The 16,983-nt window shown below is 38.6% G+C and overlaps 1 protein-coding gene across 1 annotated transcript in view; it reads right to left on the bottom strand.

Moving 5' to 3' along the window:
* CEP162 (centrosomal protein 162) overlaps positions 1-16,983 on the bottom strand; it is a 91,105-nt gene that overhangs the window by 43,795 nt on the left and 30,327 nt on the right. Inside the window, exons 10-13 of the mRNA XM_060030271.1 lie at positions 11,721-11,912; positions 11,048-11,129; positions 6,196-6,478; positions 5,066-5,327 (exon numbers count right to left, since the gene is read on the bottom strand). Of these exons, the coding sequence (XP_059886254.1) occupies positions 5,066-5,327; positions 6,196-6,478; positions 11,048-11,129; positions 11,721-11,912 (819 nt within the window). The remainder of the gene's footprint in view (positions 1-5,065; positions 5,328-6,195; positions 6,479-11,047; positions 11,130-11,720; positions 11,913-16,983) is intronic.

Here is a 16,983-nt window from a genome sequence, read left to right as displayed (position 1 = left end):
AACGTATCAGTCTAAAGATAAAAATATAAGAGGCAATAGCCCAAGAAAATTAATTTAGAATAAAAAGGAAGACACCACCAGCTGCCAATCTCCCTTTCCTCCCTAATAACAGAAACCTAATTTTGCCCTGGGCAGCAGTGTGCCAGTTAGAAACACCCATCCCCCTGGACTCCATGCAACTGGGCAGAGGGGTGGGAAGGAAACACAGGATCAAAGTTCTGGCCAATAAGATGAAAGCAGAAGTTTCCTACATGGCACTTCCAAGAAAGTGACTACTTTTCTGATTAAGAAGCTGCTGAGTTAACAGGCAGGGACCTTTTACCTTTCACCTCTCCTCCTGACAGGCCTGGAGGTTGTGTAGCCATCTTGTGACAAGGAAGACAAAAGTCACCGACTAAGGATTTTGCAGCAGGAAAGAAGGGTCCTTGCACAGTTGCACCAGCTATGAACTGACGAGCCCTGGTTTCTTGGTTACGTGAAAAAAAAGAAGCCTTCTAACTGCGTAAGCCCCAGTCATTGGGCTTCTTCTTCATCATACCCAATGTGGATCCCAAGCACAGTCTCTAGACTTTCTGGACACTCATCTTTGCCTCAGGGTCTGCTTCTTGAAGACCCAACCTGTGACAAGTAACAACCACCCCAAAGGAATTCCAGTTCTTTGGAAATGAAACTAAAGTCACTCTGGGAAATTTTCCAATAAAAAGACAGAGATTAAAAAATCATACTTAATGGATAGTCTAATGAGAAAAAGTAGCTCAGTATAAAAATAGACAGTCACAGTTTACCATTGTACTTTAATATGAATTTTACTGATGTGTTTCTTTTTTATTTCGGTAGTCACAAGCACTATGAAATTGTGAAATAGGGAAAAATATCCATAAGAATATTACTTTAATCTATCAACCTCTATACCAACCCCCTCGTTTCCTTCCCACCCCATGACATTACTTCTCTTCACTCTCAGTAATTTCCATACACGCACAGGAGATCCTTTCAACCCCTGTATATACGTGCCTCTCCGCCCCAGCTGCTCTCTCCCACTGGCGCTCTAGATCTTTTTCTATCACCAGTAACGCATTTACTCTCCATCAATCCTTCCTCCCACCTGGATTCCCACCATCCTTGGGACCCCCTGGGACTCACTTTGTGGTCCTGCCTGTGTCATGCTGTATCACCCCCCTGATGTCTTTTCTTCCTTCACGACTCAACTTACATTCCACATACCTTGGTCTCTCCCTTCTTGCTCCTCTCTCAGTTCACTGTACTCATTTGGCAAAAGCCACGCCTCTTGACAACCCCAACTATACAACTACCCAACACCTGCAATCGTGCAGTAGAATGTGGCTGTGCACACACATACACAAATACACACACACCCTGCCTGGTCTCAACTTACACTCGTGGTCACAAACTGCACGCCGACGCTTCCTGCTGCAGTCTAACCCTCCAGGATTGCCTTTTCACATCTTCCCTCCTCCAACACCCCTGCCCCAACTTCACTGCCACCTCATCACATTGTACTTTACTTCTCAGAGTAATGGAAGCAACCTCTCACCACTTCTACCCACCCACCAGTCTGCACCCACATCTCCCCCCTTCCTGTCGACCTGCCCACAGGCGAACTGTCCATGGTCCTCTCTGAAGCCAACTCTTCCCATGTGCACTGGATCCCAAGACAGCTCCTCTACTCAAGGACACTGCTCTAGCAATTCTCCCCTCCATCATGCATTTCTGCCTGTCCACTGCATCTTTCCAAAGTGCATAAACATACTATTATTCATTCACAACTATTATTTCTCCCATTAAATCAAAACAAAGCAAAATAAAAGGCTTCTCCTAACTCCACTTCCATGCCAGCTACTGCCCCATTTTTTTCTTCCTACCTTTTACATGCTTTCCTCCAGGGGCATCTAGAGCTCGAAGTATCCAACTCCACTCCTCCTATTCTCACTCAGCTTGCCTTTCACAGCCACATATCCACGGAAACTGCTTGTCCAATACTGATGGCTTCCTTTCTGCTAAACCCAAAGGCCAGCTGTCAGTCCCCATCTCTCTTTATCCCTCAGCAGCAACTGATAGAGCAGATCAATTCTCCTTTACACACTGTCTTCACCTGGCTTTCAGAACCCCGCATATTCAGGTTTCCTGCAACCTTGCTCTGTCTTCTTTGCAGGCGACTCCTCTTCCGCCTGACCTCTTAAGGTTAGCATGCCCAGGGTTCAGGCCCTGGCTCCTTTTTCTCTAGATATGCTCTCTTGATAATCTTCATCAGTTGCAGAGAACATTATGCTTAGTGAAGTTAAGTCAGACTGAGAAAGACAAATACTATATAAAACTTCTATGTGGAACCTAAAAAATAATACAAATGATACATACAAAACGGAAAGACTCACAGACATAGACAACAAACTCGTCGTTACCAAGGGGAGAGAGGGGTGGGAGGGACAAACTAGAAGTGTGGGATTAACAGACACAAACTACTACACATAGAATTGATAAGCAACAAGTATTCACTGTACAGCAAAGAGAATTATACCCAATATCCTGTAATCACCTATAATGGAATATAATCTGCAAAAAAAAATTTCACTATGCTGTACATCTGAAACTAACACAATATTGTAAATCAACTATACTTCAATTAAAAAAACCCAGACAAACATGGCTTCAAAAATATTCATCTTTAACGTCTGAAACCTACAGTCCACACCACCCTCTTAACTCTACACTTTTCTACCTAGCTGCCTCCTTGTTTTCTCTACTTGTGTGTAGAACAGACACCTCAAAACTATCACCTCGACAGCTGAACTCTTGGTCTTCTCTCCACCCCCAGATCTACTCCCCCTCAGCCTTCCCCATCCCAGCGAGAGAGTAACTTCATTCTCCCAGTTGCCATCATCCTAGATTCCTCTCTCACAACCCCAAACCGATCTTTTAGACTCTTGGTTCTGTCTTCTAAATATACCCTTACCCAACCGCTTCTCATCACCACCACTGCTGCCACACTGGTTCCAGCCCCATCACTTCTAGCCTGCACTCCTAACATCACCTTCTAACTGGGCTCTGAGCTTCTTCCTGTGTCCTCTACAGTGTGTGTATATGTTTGTATGTATATGGTCTATAAGGTATCAGCCAAAGAAATCTGTCTAAAGGATAATTAGATGAATCACTCTCATGCTCAAAACTTTTCATTGGCTCATGTTTTCACACTAAGAGTGAAAGCCTAAGTCTTTAAAATGCCCTAGAAAAGCCTACATGTGCCTCTCCCTTGACTCTCCGGTCTCATCTCCTACTCTCTCTGCCCACGCCGTATGGGCTTCCATGCTGTTCCCTGAACATGCCAGGCATCGCTCCCTACTTCAGAACTTTTGCACTATTTAGTCATTTCATTTTTCTGGAATACGCTTGCCCTAGCTATCCACACGGCCAATTCCTTTGCCTCCTCCAAGTTTTTGTTCAAATGGCTCTCTGTCAAGGAGGCCTACTCTATCTTATTGAAAACTGTGACCTCCCCCACTGACGTTCTTGCTCTACCTTTAGTTTTCCTTAGCATATAACCTCATTTACTGATTTATTATGCATATTGCTAAAAGTTTATCTCTCCTCATCAGATGAAAGTTTCACAAAATGAGGGAGGGGAGATATCTTTGCCTACTTTGTTTACCAATGTATCTCAAGGGCCTCTAATATTGCCTGGACCAAGGTCGGTGCTCAAAAAATATTTGTTATGTGAATGGATCTGGATAAAGTAAACTTCAAAAATGTTGGTGGTTAGTTTATCTAAAATACATACAATAGAGTAAATAATATTAAAAACAAAATTTCATTTTCTTGATCCCGAAAGTACAGAATGAATACTCCTAAAACATTAATGAAAAATTTTCACACTCCTCTTGATGATTCTAAAATTTGGGAAATGTTCCAAGTGTTTTTCCTTAACATTAAGCACTAGATCCAATGGGCAGTTAATTATTAATAACAATGAGTAGATGACAACATCACAAGCAGATGTCCCACAGAAACGAGAAAGTAAGAGAACACAAGAGACTTCTTAGGAAAAGGGGTCAGAGGTCCGTAGGTTAAGAACAGGAGGAAAGGAAGCTTGCATTAAGCCAACAATCAATTCCTGTCTCTCCAGAATAGCCATCCCCCACTGCTGTTCTCCTGCACTCTCACACAGATCAGCCCTAGCCTTTCCACCTTACACACACAGATCGCTGCAGTGAAGACACACCAAAACAGACAGAAGAAGAGAGTCTTTAATGCTGAAAGAATTTTAAATATAGACAAAGTGGTCCTGGAATGGACAGTAGTAGGGAAAGGCACTTCCCTACTTTTTAAGCTAGAAGTGAATTTTCCAGTGAGGTTAGTTCTCCTCCGACAACTATCACCAGAAAACAATGATGGAATTGGTAACCTATTTGATTTAATCACAAAGAAAAGAACAAAACGCTTCTGGTTCTACTGCTCTCCCTTCCCCACTGGAGTCTTAAGGCAACAGAAATGTTGGTTTGACTTGAGCATTTCTATTTCTTTTACTAGTTGCATGGGCTTCTAAGAGGAAAATTACCCTTTCCTTCTGCCAATATAGCGATAAGCAACTACATTAGGAAATAACTAACAGAGACACTGAGTATAAAAGTATGCATTCTTTGATCTATAAAACATCCTTACTCTCCAAGTCTATACTGAACTAATACCCAGATGGTTGACCCTCATTTATATGTTGCCATTTGCATTTTGAATTCATAGCTCTTCTCTGGCAAATATTTTGGATATTACATAGCCAACCAGATGAAGAGGGGTTTGACTCTCCTATTTTATATTCACTTCCCATACTTTCTGGGTCTCGTTCAGGAAAACCTAGAACTTATGACGAAAAACCTCCTGAACTCAATTGAATTGAATCTTTCAAAGACGGAATGCAGTACCTTATGAATAATTTTTTTCTATGAATAAGGAAAGTTCATGGAAGGAGGAAGGAAACAGGGAAAGTAGAGAACAAAGAAAATAAAATAATACACTATATGTACAGAATTCTATCATGAAAAGAGTATATGATTACCTTTTTTCCTAGCCTGATTTGAGGTAGGAATGGATCTCAAGCTTTTGCTCTTCATAATGTCCTTTGAAGTTTTCTTTTCAAGATTAGAAAATGTCTTGAAGGGTGAACTGGGCTTGCCATACCCTGAGCTCCTAACTGATGCATATAATCCACTCTGGGGTTTTCTTTTAAATAGAGGAGGTGCACTTCTGGCCTTCTTGTATGGTAGCTGTTTACCAATCCCAGCCCCTTCTTCTCCAGAACTGAGTTGAGATCTAAAAGTCTGCGTACAAGTACAAGCTCTTTAGTACTTAAACTTTGACTACAGTTGCAAATAAGATTTAACAGATAGCAAAACCATACTGATTACTAAAGAACATAGTTCATAGAAGGCAAATCATTATATTAAAGTTCTCTAATTCATCCGAATTTTAGTATTTGGAAGCACATCTTCAAAGTCAGGAGTAAGACAAAGCAAAATAATAAAACAAAATAAGCTTGCCAGAAAGCAAGACATGTAATTACTAGAATCAACATGGAGGAGAGCAGGGAAGAACATGTTTTGAAACGACAAAAGTCTTAGCTTCTTTTTTCTCCAGATTTCTCAAGGTAAAAATTTATTAGTACCCTGCCTTATTCTATTGATACAAGGAGATAGTTTATGGTAAACACATAGCTCAGAACTGTAAAATAAAAACGGAATACTGTGGTCATGGAGCCTATATAATCAGAATAAATCAAGAACAGAGAAAAAAGGAACAATGAAATATAGGTTTCTTAAGAGCTGCTAATAGCATTTACAGGAAATGTCAACTCACCTACTTTTGCAGAACACAAACTACTAGAAAGATTGAAAAGCACTAGAATGACGAATACACTTTATTTTCTTATGTTACTCAAACTCTGGACTACCTTTACTAAAAAAATGAAAAATATAAAGAATGGCTTCAAGAAGAAAGCTAATGCTACGGTGCTATTTTTAAATTTGGGGACTACAGGGTGTTGTTATAGACTGCTCACAGATATCCAGGATCTACGTGGAGGTTAGTATGTAACCAATGCCACTAGCTTAAGAAGTACATACTTATCAATAGTATTTGTATAACTTCATTTATCAATATGTCAAATCAATTTGCATTACAAAAACTTACCTTATTTATTTTGTCATCCTGAGGTAATAATGAAGGACCAACAGACATTTTTTTCTTCAAAATATCAAGGTACATTTTATCTATTTGTTCTTCCACAGCATTTACTCTTGGATGGTTAGTTTCTGTACCTTCATTTGTTGCCTTTTCTAAAACTACATTCTCTTCATTTCTGTCCAAAAATTGGTTCACAGTTTGTGGTTCTTGAGACATAACATTTTGGTTCATATTAAGGGGTAAAGGTCTAACAAATTCAGATTCTTTATTCTCAGCCAGTTTCTTATAGCTATAAAACAAGACAGGACACAGAGAATGAACCCTATATAACTCCTCAAATATCAGTTTTATTAATATACACATACACGTGATACATATAAAATACATTTACATGATTAATATATGAGAGTATTAAATATATCTAATATTTGTAACTATTCAAATTAGGTCATTAATGTTTAATATATTATTTATAATTCTGGTTAACAGAGTATACTCACATAGCATCACATAATTGTTTTAAATTTCAGGTGATAATTGTAATGCAGTATAATATACAGGACTTCATGGTTGACTCTGAGACCTACTTCAAAGGAAAGCCAAACCAAACAAGGCTGAGATTGCTTTTGTCTAAGAAAAATTTAAAAATGAATTTCTAAGTGGCCTTTTTGTAATATATCTTTTATCTATAGTATCTCATAAAGTCAACATGCATTTGTAGCAGGTTAAAAACATTTTACACATTTCTAGAAGAAACCAAGTAAGTAACCATAATTTACATCAATGAGCCATAAAATATAAATATTAAAATGCATAATTTCATCACAGTATAGGAAAATTTTTAAGTAAAACAAGAAAAATCACTAGGATTTTGAAATAAAATCATCTCTGTGGTTTAAAACACTTAAATGCAATGTCACATTTCAGACCATTAGATTTTCAAAATATGGAAACTGTCCCTTAAGGAAATGTTATAAATGTGGTTAAATATCAGCATATTATGGGAGCTCCCAAAATATGGATATTGTCATTGTCAAATTACTAAATCATGGTCAATTAGGTCATTTAATTTTGTAATTTATAAAATAAGATTAAAGGAAAGTTTAAGAAGCTACCATTTTCATATAAGATAGATTGGCTTCTTGATAATTGTTAGAAATAACAGAAGTAGCTGGAATCATCAGAAAATATAATAGTTCTTTCCTTCTTAATGGTAGCAGAACCTGGCTAGCCGCTCATCAAAACTGTTCCCTGTTCTTGCTGTGAACCAACTAAACTACATTTCCTCAACGCCTTCAATCTAGACGGGGCCATTCACTAGTTCTGGCCTTTAGAATGTGAGTGCTGTGGCGACAAGAACCTAAAATATGAGGCAGTGGCTTAGTGCTTGGGTTTTGGGTGGCAAGGAAACTGATAGTAGAGGCTGGAGAGGTGACAACCCATGTTTTATAGCGACAAAACATTTGCTAAACTGTCACCTATAACAGTTTATAAGGCAGACCACATGGCTACCGAGTGTGGGGTACTAAGGAAATGGTAGGAGAGAACAGGCAGTTTTTAGGTGCTAGCTACTACTGGCTACTTTTGACAAGATATTATGAGAAAAAGATAAGCTCAAGATAGAATGGGCTATTTTTTTAAGAAGAAATCAAAGGAAACAGAGTCGAGAAACTCAGGGCCTCTTAGGTTCACTCTCTGTGTCTGAACTCAAACAATAAGATTCAGCACTGAAAAATGCTATGAAAAAGCAAGACATCATGGGACTTCGTGGTTGAAAAGAGTGACTCAGTCCCTTGGCAAATATCACATTATAAGTGTCATTTTCAAACACAAGGTTATTGTTCCTAATAATATCCAGACAGCTGCAATTAAATTGAGAGAGAAAAAACAAAACAAAAGAACAAGGAAGCAAAGACATAAAGCAGATTTAAAACCTTTGTATAGCAAAGAGTGTTTAGTGTAGTTGCTGGCACATGGGACTAACTGGAACCAAATAGATCAGAAGCCTAATAAACTTTCTGAAGTAACTAATTACAAAGAAACCACAACCCTACTATTAAAAAAAAAAAAAAAAAGACTAGAGACTTGTTTGGGAGCCTTAAAACCACCTGTAGGCAGAAAGTGGACAGAGAAACCAGTGCATCCTCCAAGATGGGCATAGCTTCCCCCCCGAAACCCCCTTCAGTTGAAGCCAATGGTGATGAAATACAAGACAAATCCTTCAAGGATTGGAACCAGGAGCTATATGGAACCATATATATATATATATATATATATATACACATACCTACATACATACATACACACACACACACACACCCTATATATATATATATATATATATATACACACACACACACATATATACACACACACATATATATGCTAGTTTCTCCTTAAGAGCAGAACAATGGCGTAATTAAGGAAAATTCCCATCTTCAAGGTAGGGGGTCTTTACAAGGTCTTTCACTGGATTTCAAAGTTGCATTACTGATGGCTGTATTTTCTTCATACTTTTCCTTTCTGAATGAGAAGGTGTGGGTAATGAAGTATGTAACTTGTCTCTTTAATTCACTGATTAGTAGACAATGAGGAGCTATATTCAAACCTGATAAAGAGAACTGTGCTTCACCTGGAAATCCTGGCCTTTCAGATGGACAGAGTCCTGAATGGGACTTGAGCTGTTCGCTTTGAGGAGGGGCTGAGTAGGTCTTTGTATTCATAAAAGTAGAATGGATATTTGGCTATTAAAAGAGGAGATTCTGGGCTTCCCTGGTGGTGCAGTGGTTGGGAGTCTGCCTGCCGATGCAGGGGACGCGGGTTCGTGCCCCGATCTGGGAGGATCCCACATGCCGCGGAGCGGCTGGGCCCGTGAGCCATGGCCGCTGAGCCTGCAGGTCCGGAGCCTGTGCTCCGCAACGGGAGAGGCCACAACAGTGAGAGGCCCATGTACCACAAAAAAAAAAAAAAAAAAAAAAGAGGAGATTCTTGTGGAGACTAGCTAGATGCCTACCAAACGCATTTAACTTTTCTTTCTGGGCACAGAAGCAAACCATATTTCCCAGCCCTCTTGGACTCTGTTAGCTAGATGTGCTGGTTCTTACCGATAGAATGTGGACTGAAGTGATGTAACATTTCTGTGTTAAGGCAGTTAAAAGGAATTATGGTAAACCATCTTTTTTCTCTCCTTAGCGACTGTTTAGATGAGGCCATGAGAACCTTGAAACTGTGTGTTGATGACAGAAGCAGCCTGGGTCCCTAAATGACCATGTGGAGTAGAGTCCCGCCTCAACTCCACTGAGACACATGGGGTTATGATGCGAGCAAGAAATACATTTTTGATGATGTTAAACTACTAAAATTTCAAGGATATTTTTGTTACAGCAGCTAGAATTACTTATCCTAATTTACTAAAAAGTTTTTTGATATGTGTACTAAAGTTTATACTACTGACATTTCTATAATTATTGTTATGCCTTTAATGTAAGTACACTTGGCTCTCAGCTTTTAAAACACAATGTGAAAATCCTTATTTAGAACTCACATTATCAAAATGGTGCTACCTATGCCAACAAAGACACAGGATGTGTGAAAAATCTCTTCAGTAACACTAGCACAGCCCCAAACAGCAATGGTAAGGAAGCATAACTGCGCTTTAAAAATACTAACTAGCACTGCAGACCAGTGGAAGAATACTAGGCTTAGTATTCAAGTCGACGGGGTTTAGTGTAAGCTACGCTGCATCATTTTCTCTCAATTAGCACAAAGGGAGGAACAAGGCCAAGAAATCACTGCAAGTGGATTTACAGGATGAGGATGGGGTTCAAGGGAGGCTCAAAAAGTTGTCTGTTGGTAACACAAATGAACAAATGAATACATGCATGGATGACAGGCTTTTCACAGAAATATTTCATGGAGATCAAAGACCTGACAATCCAAGTGCATTCCTGGGTTATGGCCACATGATCTTGAACAATTTACTTAACCTCTTTAAGCTCAGTTTCTTATCTATGAAATGGGGATAATAATGGAAGAGACCTCATAGAGGTGCTTTAAGATTAAATAAAATCTAGTATGTAAAGAACTCTGCACAGTACCTGGCCCACGGTAAGCATGTGATTAAAATGCTGGCTGTTATCATCACCATCATCGTCGTCATTACTGGCTCCTGTGAGAGCTCCACCACTAAGTTGGTTTACCTCAGTTTCATCGATAAAGATGCCTGACCTACTTATTCTGAGGATCTCATGAGATAACGGGTGTGACACTCTAAGTGCTTCACGAATGCAAAGTGCAGCCTTACGACGAGGCTACTGTGATATGCTTCTCTGTGTTGGTGAATGACAGCCATGTCCCACAAGCTGTCATTAAAATGTACCAGAGCTGGAACATTTTCATGAAGCCCATTTTTCTTGTGATCCAAGAACTCACCCTGAAAGACAACAGCTGGTCTGTGACTAAGTGTAAAACTAACTGGCTTATAAAGAAGTGAATGGATGACTCAGCACAGAATAAAATTAATTTCCCTCTCAGCATTCAAATCAACTGTCCCTGAGCTATTTAGAGCTGAAGGGATTTTATTTTTCAGTGGAAAGCTTTAAGACTACCTACCTAGTGGCAGCAACTTTTTAGCAGCATTTATTTTTAAATTTTACCATGAGAAGAATTTTGATAAACTAATTGAGTAAGACTAATGTGAAAAAAAAAAAACAGGAGTGACTCACAGGTAGACACATACCAGCTACACGTTAATCATTCATTAGGAATGGTTTTGTAAAACAAATGATTCTAAAAGTTCCCAGTGACAAAACAATAAACAAACAAACAACCTGTTCAATCCATTCCAAAAAAGTCATACCTGAGAGGTTGTAAATCGAAACCACTGACCCCAAAGGAATCTATTCTGATGGGCTTCATCAGCTCCTCTACTGTGGGCAGATCTGAGAGGGGAGAAAAGTTAAAACAGCAACCAAAAATCTTATGTAAATTGCTTAACTTAGTGTCTAATACCACCAAAATCACATTTTCTCTGATTGACGTAGTTAACAGAACAGCACATACAATAATCCCAGTTTCCCCCATAAGAAAATCTTCTTTGATATTTATATTTGATATATATTTACATATTTTATCTCTCTCTCTCTTTCTATATATAGATACGTACACACATCAAATATATGTGTATGGGTGTATCCACAAATACACACACACATACACACGTTAATTATATATTTAGTTGATCCCAAAATACTGTTCTCTATTTAAAAAGTAACTTTAGTATATGTTCATGGAAAAGTGTAAAAAATGTGAAAATACGCAACTGATTTCTTAATTCGGTCAAGGCATATTAGAGGAGGAACTGAAATTTCATCCTATGTTCAGCTCTAACTTTATAGCTAAACCAGTGATTCCCAGATTTAAACAAACGCTTTAAATTCAGATACTGAGAAACAATCACTAGAGCAAACTGCATTTAAATTATACCACACTGGAAACTGTCCAGAGAGGGTCTCAAACAAAGAAGCTTTTACCAGATTCTGTGGTAGAGACGTTTTTAGAGGACGCTTCATTTTCTTGAGGATGATCTTTTGCTGAGTTCTTGGTATTTTCCACTGCATTACTCTCAGGTCTTTGTTCATCTGCATCTCCCAAAGAATGGGCAATATGACAATAAGCCTGATGTAGTGCTTCAATGTCACTACTGCTCTGTCCATAAGAAACACCTGTTGAATTAAATGTAATCTCTAGTATATTCACACAAATACCTAAGAAATATGGAACACTAACATTGTCCCTTAATCTATTAGGAATGGTGTACAAGCCTATAGGACAATACTGACATGATCAAAATAGAGTGAAATACAAACCTGGGTCATGCATGGCCACAGCCTACCAGCATGAACCACAGCAGGCTCAGCAACTCCTGTAGCGGGCTGAGATGTGTCCTGACGTGCTAACTGTAAAATATGACTCTACTAGTTATCGTCTCTTCCTACTACCCTTAATCGACCTCTCTGCATTGGATAAAACTATTCCTAAATTTCTCAAATTGACACAATTTTTCAAGGATTCTGTCTCTCTTCTCTCTCTCTCTGCCTCATGGGGCCACCAAGCATCTTGTACTCTGCATTTCTTCAATTGAAATTCAATCCTCTAGCTTTGCAAACCAATATGTTCCAACAGCCTGCCAAAGCTGCTATAATAGAAAGTGATTTCCTAGTAGCCAACCCCAGCCTTTAATTTTCTTCAACTTTTAAAAATTTTCTTCACCCTGTGAGACGTGTGACCCTGCCATTTTCCTGGGGACTGTTTCCTCTGCATAGCGCCTTCTTGTTCTTCCCACTGCTCTGACGGCTGCTTTTCCATCTTGTATGGTAAATGACTCATCTCAGGGCTCCTCCATCTCTTTTTAAAACTTCTCTTTTTTTCTGGGGGGGGGGCGGTGGTAGTGGAGTGGATAACTTCATCAAGACCCTTCACTTAATAACTGCCCATGTGCACGTGACTCCCAAATCTATGTCTTTTGTCTTTATCTCTTTTTTGAACATTAAACTTCCTGACAAGGAGACTATTCTATAAGCAAATCATATCTAATACATCCTCGAGTGAATTAATTATATTCCCCAACAACATCTGTTCTGCTACTAGTACCTGCTATTCTGGCTGTGGTATGATCAGTCACCCAGTCATCCAAAATAGGAGACGTGATGTCACTGTTCACTCTTCCTTCCCTATTAACCTCCTCCTCTTCCCACCAACTGATGAATACACTCTAGAGGAAATAATTCAAAGGATCTAATGACAACAATGATCTAAGACTTTTATGAGTATTTTCTTACTAATTTTGTACTCTTCACTACTAACAGTGGAATTTTCAAAATTAGAGAAAAGAAAAATGCTATAGAAGAGTGGAAAAAACAAAAAGAGAGAAATATGGTGACCAGTCTCCTTTTCCCTTGATACCCATGAACTAATCAATTAATGCCTAAAAATATTTACAAGAGCACATACAGCCTCCTCTTCCTCTATATGATGTGTAAGTTGCACAGTATAAAATTCTGAGGAACTACTTTCAACTCTAAACATAAGAGGGAGCCAAGTGCCACATATGATTGTGTAAGGATGCCTCACAATGGGATATCTTTCTATCTACTGCTTCAGGTCACCACTGTTATTTGGAGCATGCCCAATAAAGGAATAGATTTGATTAAATACATTAAAAACAAAAAAGTGGAGGATACCGTGAGATCAGAATCACTGACAGTTTTAGCGGCAGGGATATTCAGTAGGACTTGAGGAAAAAGACCTTGCCTGCTAAGCTAAGCCTAATGGTCCCCAACCCCCGGGCCATGCCGTGCATGGCCTGTTAGGAACCGGGCCACACAGCAGGAGGTGAGCAGCAGGCGGGTGAGTGAAGTTTCATCTGTATTTATAGCCGCTCCCCATCGCTGGCATTACCGCCTGAGCTCCGCCTCCTGTCAGATCAGCGGCGACATTAGCTGTCCACTACCGGACAGCAACCAAAATGAGATTACAGAGTAGGCTGGACGTAAGCAACACACTTTGGGTGTCACTGTCTACCATCACCCCCAGATGGGACCATCTAGTTGCAGGAAAACAAGGTCAGGGCTCCCACTGATTCTGCATTATGATGAGTTGTATAATTATTTCATTATATACTATAATGTAATAATAATAGAAATAAAGTGCACAACAAATGTAATGTGTTTGAATCATCCCGAAACCATACTCCCCCGCCCCCCACCTATGGAAAAACTATCTTCCATGAAACCGGTCCCTGGTTCCAAAAAGGTCGGGGACCGCTGCCCTAAACCACCTGTCAGATTCAGAGCAGCATGACTGAGAGAGAGAATGAATTTTTATGAAGAAAGGGAAAAGGCACAAGGTGTTTTGTCTCCTCTACAGAAATACCAGGATGCTTAATTATCTTCAGAGTATGTATAAAAGAAATGATCCCAGTGGCAAATCGCACAGCAGCACTGAATGCTCATACCAAATTTAACACGTGTGAGGTGTCAGAAAGAAGAGGCTCTGGCTTAAAGCAACAGCTGAGCAAACATGCAGAAAAGCAACGACCTAAAAGTTAGAAATCAGAAATGGAAGATCGAGTGGTATCATGGGCTGCTCAGAAAACAGAGCAAGGGAAAGGCACTTTTCTCCTAATTTGAGTCATTAACCCAACTGATGTTAAAAATAATTCCAGGGTCATATATGTTAACTTTTTTCATGCATTTTATAGAGAAAAGGGCTGACTTCTCTGCATGTATTTTATATATCACCACAAGTCAAAAACGCCCTATTTTTTTCCACTTTAGGAGGTTGAAAAGGGTCAAATCCTGCTGGGCAGAGGCAAGGGTCCCGTTGTGGAGCCACACTGTCCTCCTGTGACTGCTCTGGTCATGCAGCCCAGCACAAAATGGTACCTGCCCTTGAGACAAATGAAAACAAGCAAAAGGCTAGATCTGGCCCTCATTTTACAGTTACCAACCATTTTAAGACAATAAAGCACAAGTTTCATGAATAGTATTATCAAAAAAGAGATCATCTTTGACAACATATTACCTAAACGGAGCCTGCTTAATACTGGAAGACACCTGGTAAACAAAAAACAAGCCACTGATCTTTTCAGTTTTTAAACCAAGTTCAGGTGCTGATTTGAAAATTTTCAAGTGTATTTTTTGAAATGCTAGGTAAATTCAATACCTCACAGCCAAAAGGTATTTATACTCTATGCCTTCAGGTTCTTTATTATAACTTGTACTCTTAACAGAGTGTTGATATAAATAATAATGATGAGAACCACACAGTTGCCACTGCTTGTTGAATCTTAACAATATACTAGGCACTAACTCAGTTGATCATCACAAGAGCTCATTTTAAAGAAGAGGAAACAGGCTTAGAGGCATTAATTGTCCAGTGTCATGCAGCTGGTAACTGGCAAGGCTGGGAATATGAATCCAAGGCCACAAGACAATAAGATTATACTTACACTCTTCTAGTAATTGACTTACCAAATTATTTCAGAGTCAAGAACATTTAAGAAATAAGACCAAGAAAATTTAGCTTTATATAACTGACCTGGATCATCTTAATAGAATTTTTGCTTCCAGCAATACATTTTTTATTTCTGAGTTTTTCTTATAACCTACAGCAGCGGTTTTCATACTGAGTGTTACAAAACAGTTTTCAGAGAAAATCACGGGTTCCACAGACATTTGACTGAAATTTCATTTTAAAACACAAAAACTGTAATAAAAAATAATCTGCACACTCAAATGTGCCATTTATGTAACTGTAAAGAGCATCAGAGTGATAACTCTTGCCTCTGGCTTTGTTTCCATGTGTATCTTAGAATAAAGTTTCTCTGGCCATCCTGTACATAAAAGAACCCTCTACTATGCATCACTGATTAGAAAAGCTGTAGCTCTACACTGGTCTTTTAAAAGAATCCATATCTGCTTACTGAAAGAAGTGCAAGTGGATTGACCATCACAGCACATATGTGACAAGTACTTAAATAAAAACAGCAGTAAGAATGAGGAACATGTGCTCAGCACATGCTTTCAGCATCGCGGAATATTCACTTGGGTAGTAACAAGTAAATGAGTAACATGTCTTGATGGAAAAATTCTGTTCTAATTTTTTTTACGTTTTAAAATGGAAGTGGATGAAACAAGATAGTGGTGACTCTTGGAACGGCACTGACTAGAAATAAAAGATCTGAGTGGACTTTGTGGTTTTGATCATGTTTGGTTTTCTCATCTGGTTGCTGGTTACATGGATGTGTTCAGTATTTGAAAATTCATCAAGCTATGATGATAGGTGAATTATTATACAAGTATATTATACTTCCATAGAAAAGTAGAAAAAAAATAAGAAATAAAAATAAAATGCAAGCAGATGTTCAGAGTTGGTTAGTGATTTATCATTTCTATTGTTCTTTTTTTCCAAGTGTCTGGGTTGGTTTAGTTGACCATACTGGTCAACTGAGACTTGCAAAAAAGCAAGTTGAAAAGTTCCCATTTGCACTTGTTTATCTGGTAAACCAAGAAAACGTTCATATTATACAACAAAAACAAAATATACAAACATATCGGAAGTCTGATGATATAAGAATGTAACAAATATCTAGAACTTTTAATTTTAAGAATTTCAAAGGACCATTACTACTCTCACTAACTTTATAAGTAAATGTCACATACGTAAACATTTATATTTATACTGATAAAATACATTTTTTATCTATATAGAGGTACTACCTAAGATTCCATTTAGAGGTAAGAGTTCCACTGCTTTAAAAAAAGTTTGAAAAGGCACTATCTTAAAGGTCTTTACAACCTTTAGTCAAGTCTAGATGGTCCTAGACATTTCAGAATTTTAGGATGCGATCTAGCTTTTGCCTACACAGAGGGAACTATGGAAACGCACAAGACCGAAGTCTCAATTCTCTGACGCATGGCAAATTTAATGGAACACTCAGGGGGGTGGGGTGCAGAAAATGAGTCAATATTCATCTACAGTACTATACTTTGTAACAACAGCATTCATTCATTTATTAACAAGTATATATCTTAAAACACACTTTACTCAGCCTACTAGCATTATGTGTCACAATTAGCAAGTTCAGATTATTTAAGTTGTTAAATATAGTAGCAAATATGAGACTGAAAATTTTATTGTTGACACAGTCCACCAAAACTGAATCAAGAATAAATAGATAATTTGATCAGACCAATCACTAGAACTGAAATAAAATTTGTAATAAAAAAACTC

This window comes from Delphinus delphis, chromosome 14 (assembly GCF_949987515.2).
Source record: "Delphinus delphis chromosome 14, mDelDel1.2, whole genome shotgun sequence".
In the NCBI taxonomy this organism is placed as follows: domain Eukaryota; kingdom Metazoa; phylum Chordata; class Mammalia; order Artiodactyla; family Delphinidae; genus Delphinus; species Delphinus delphis.
The sequence above is the reverse complement of the archived record's forward strand: the minus strand, read 5'-3'. Positions and strand labels throughout refer to the sequence as shown.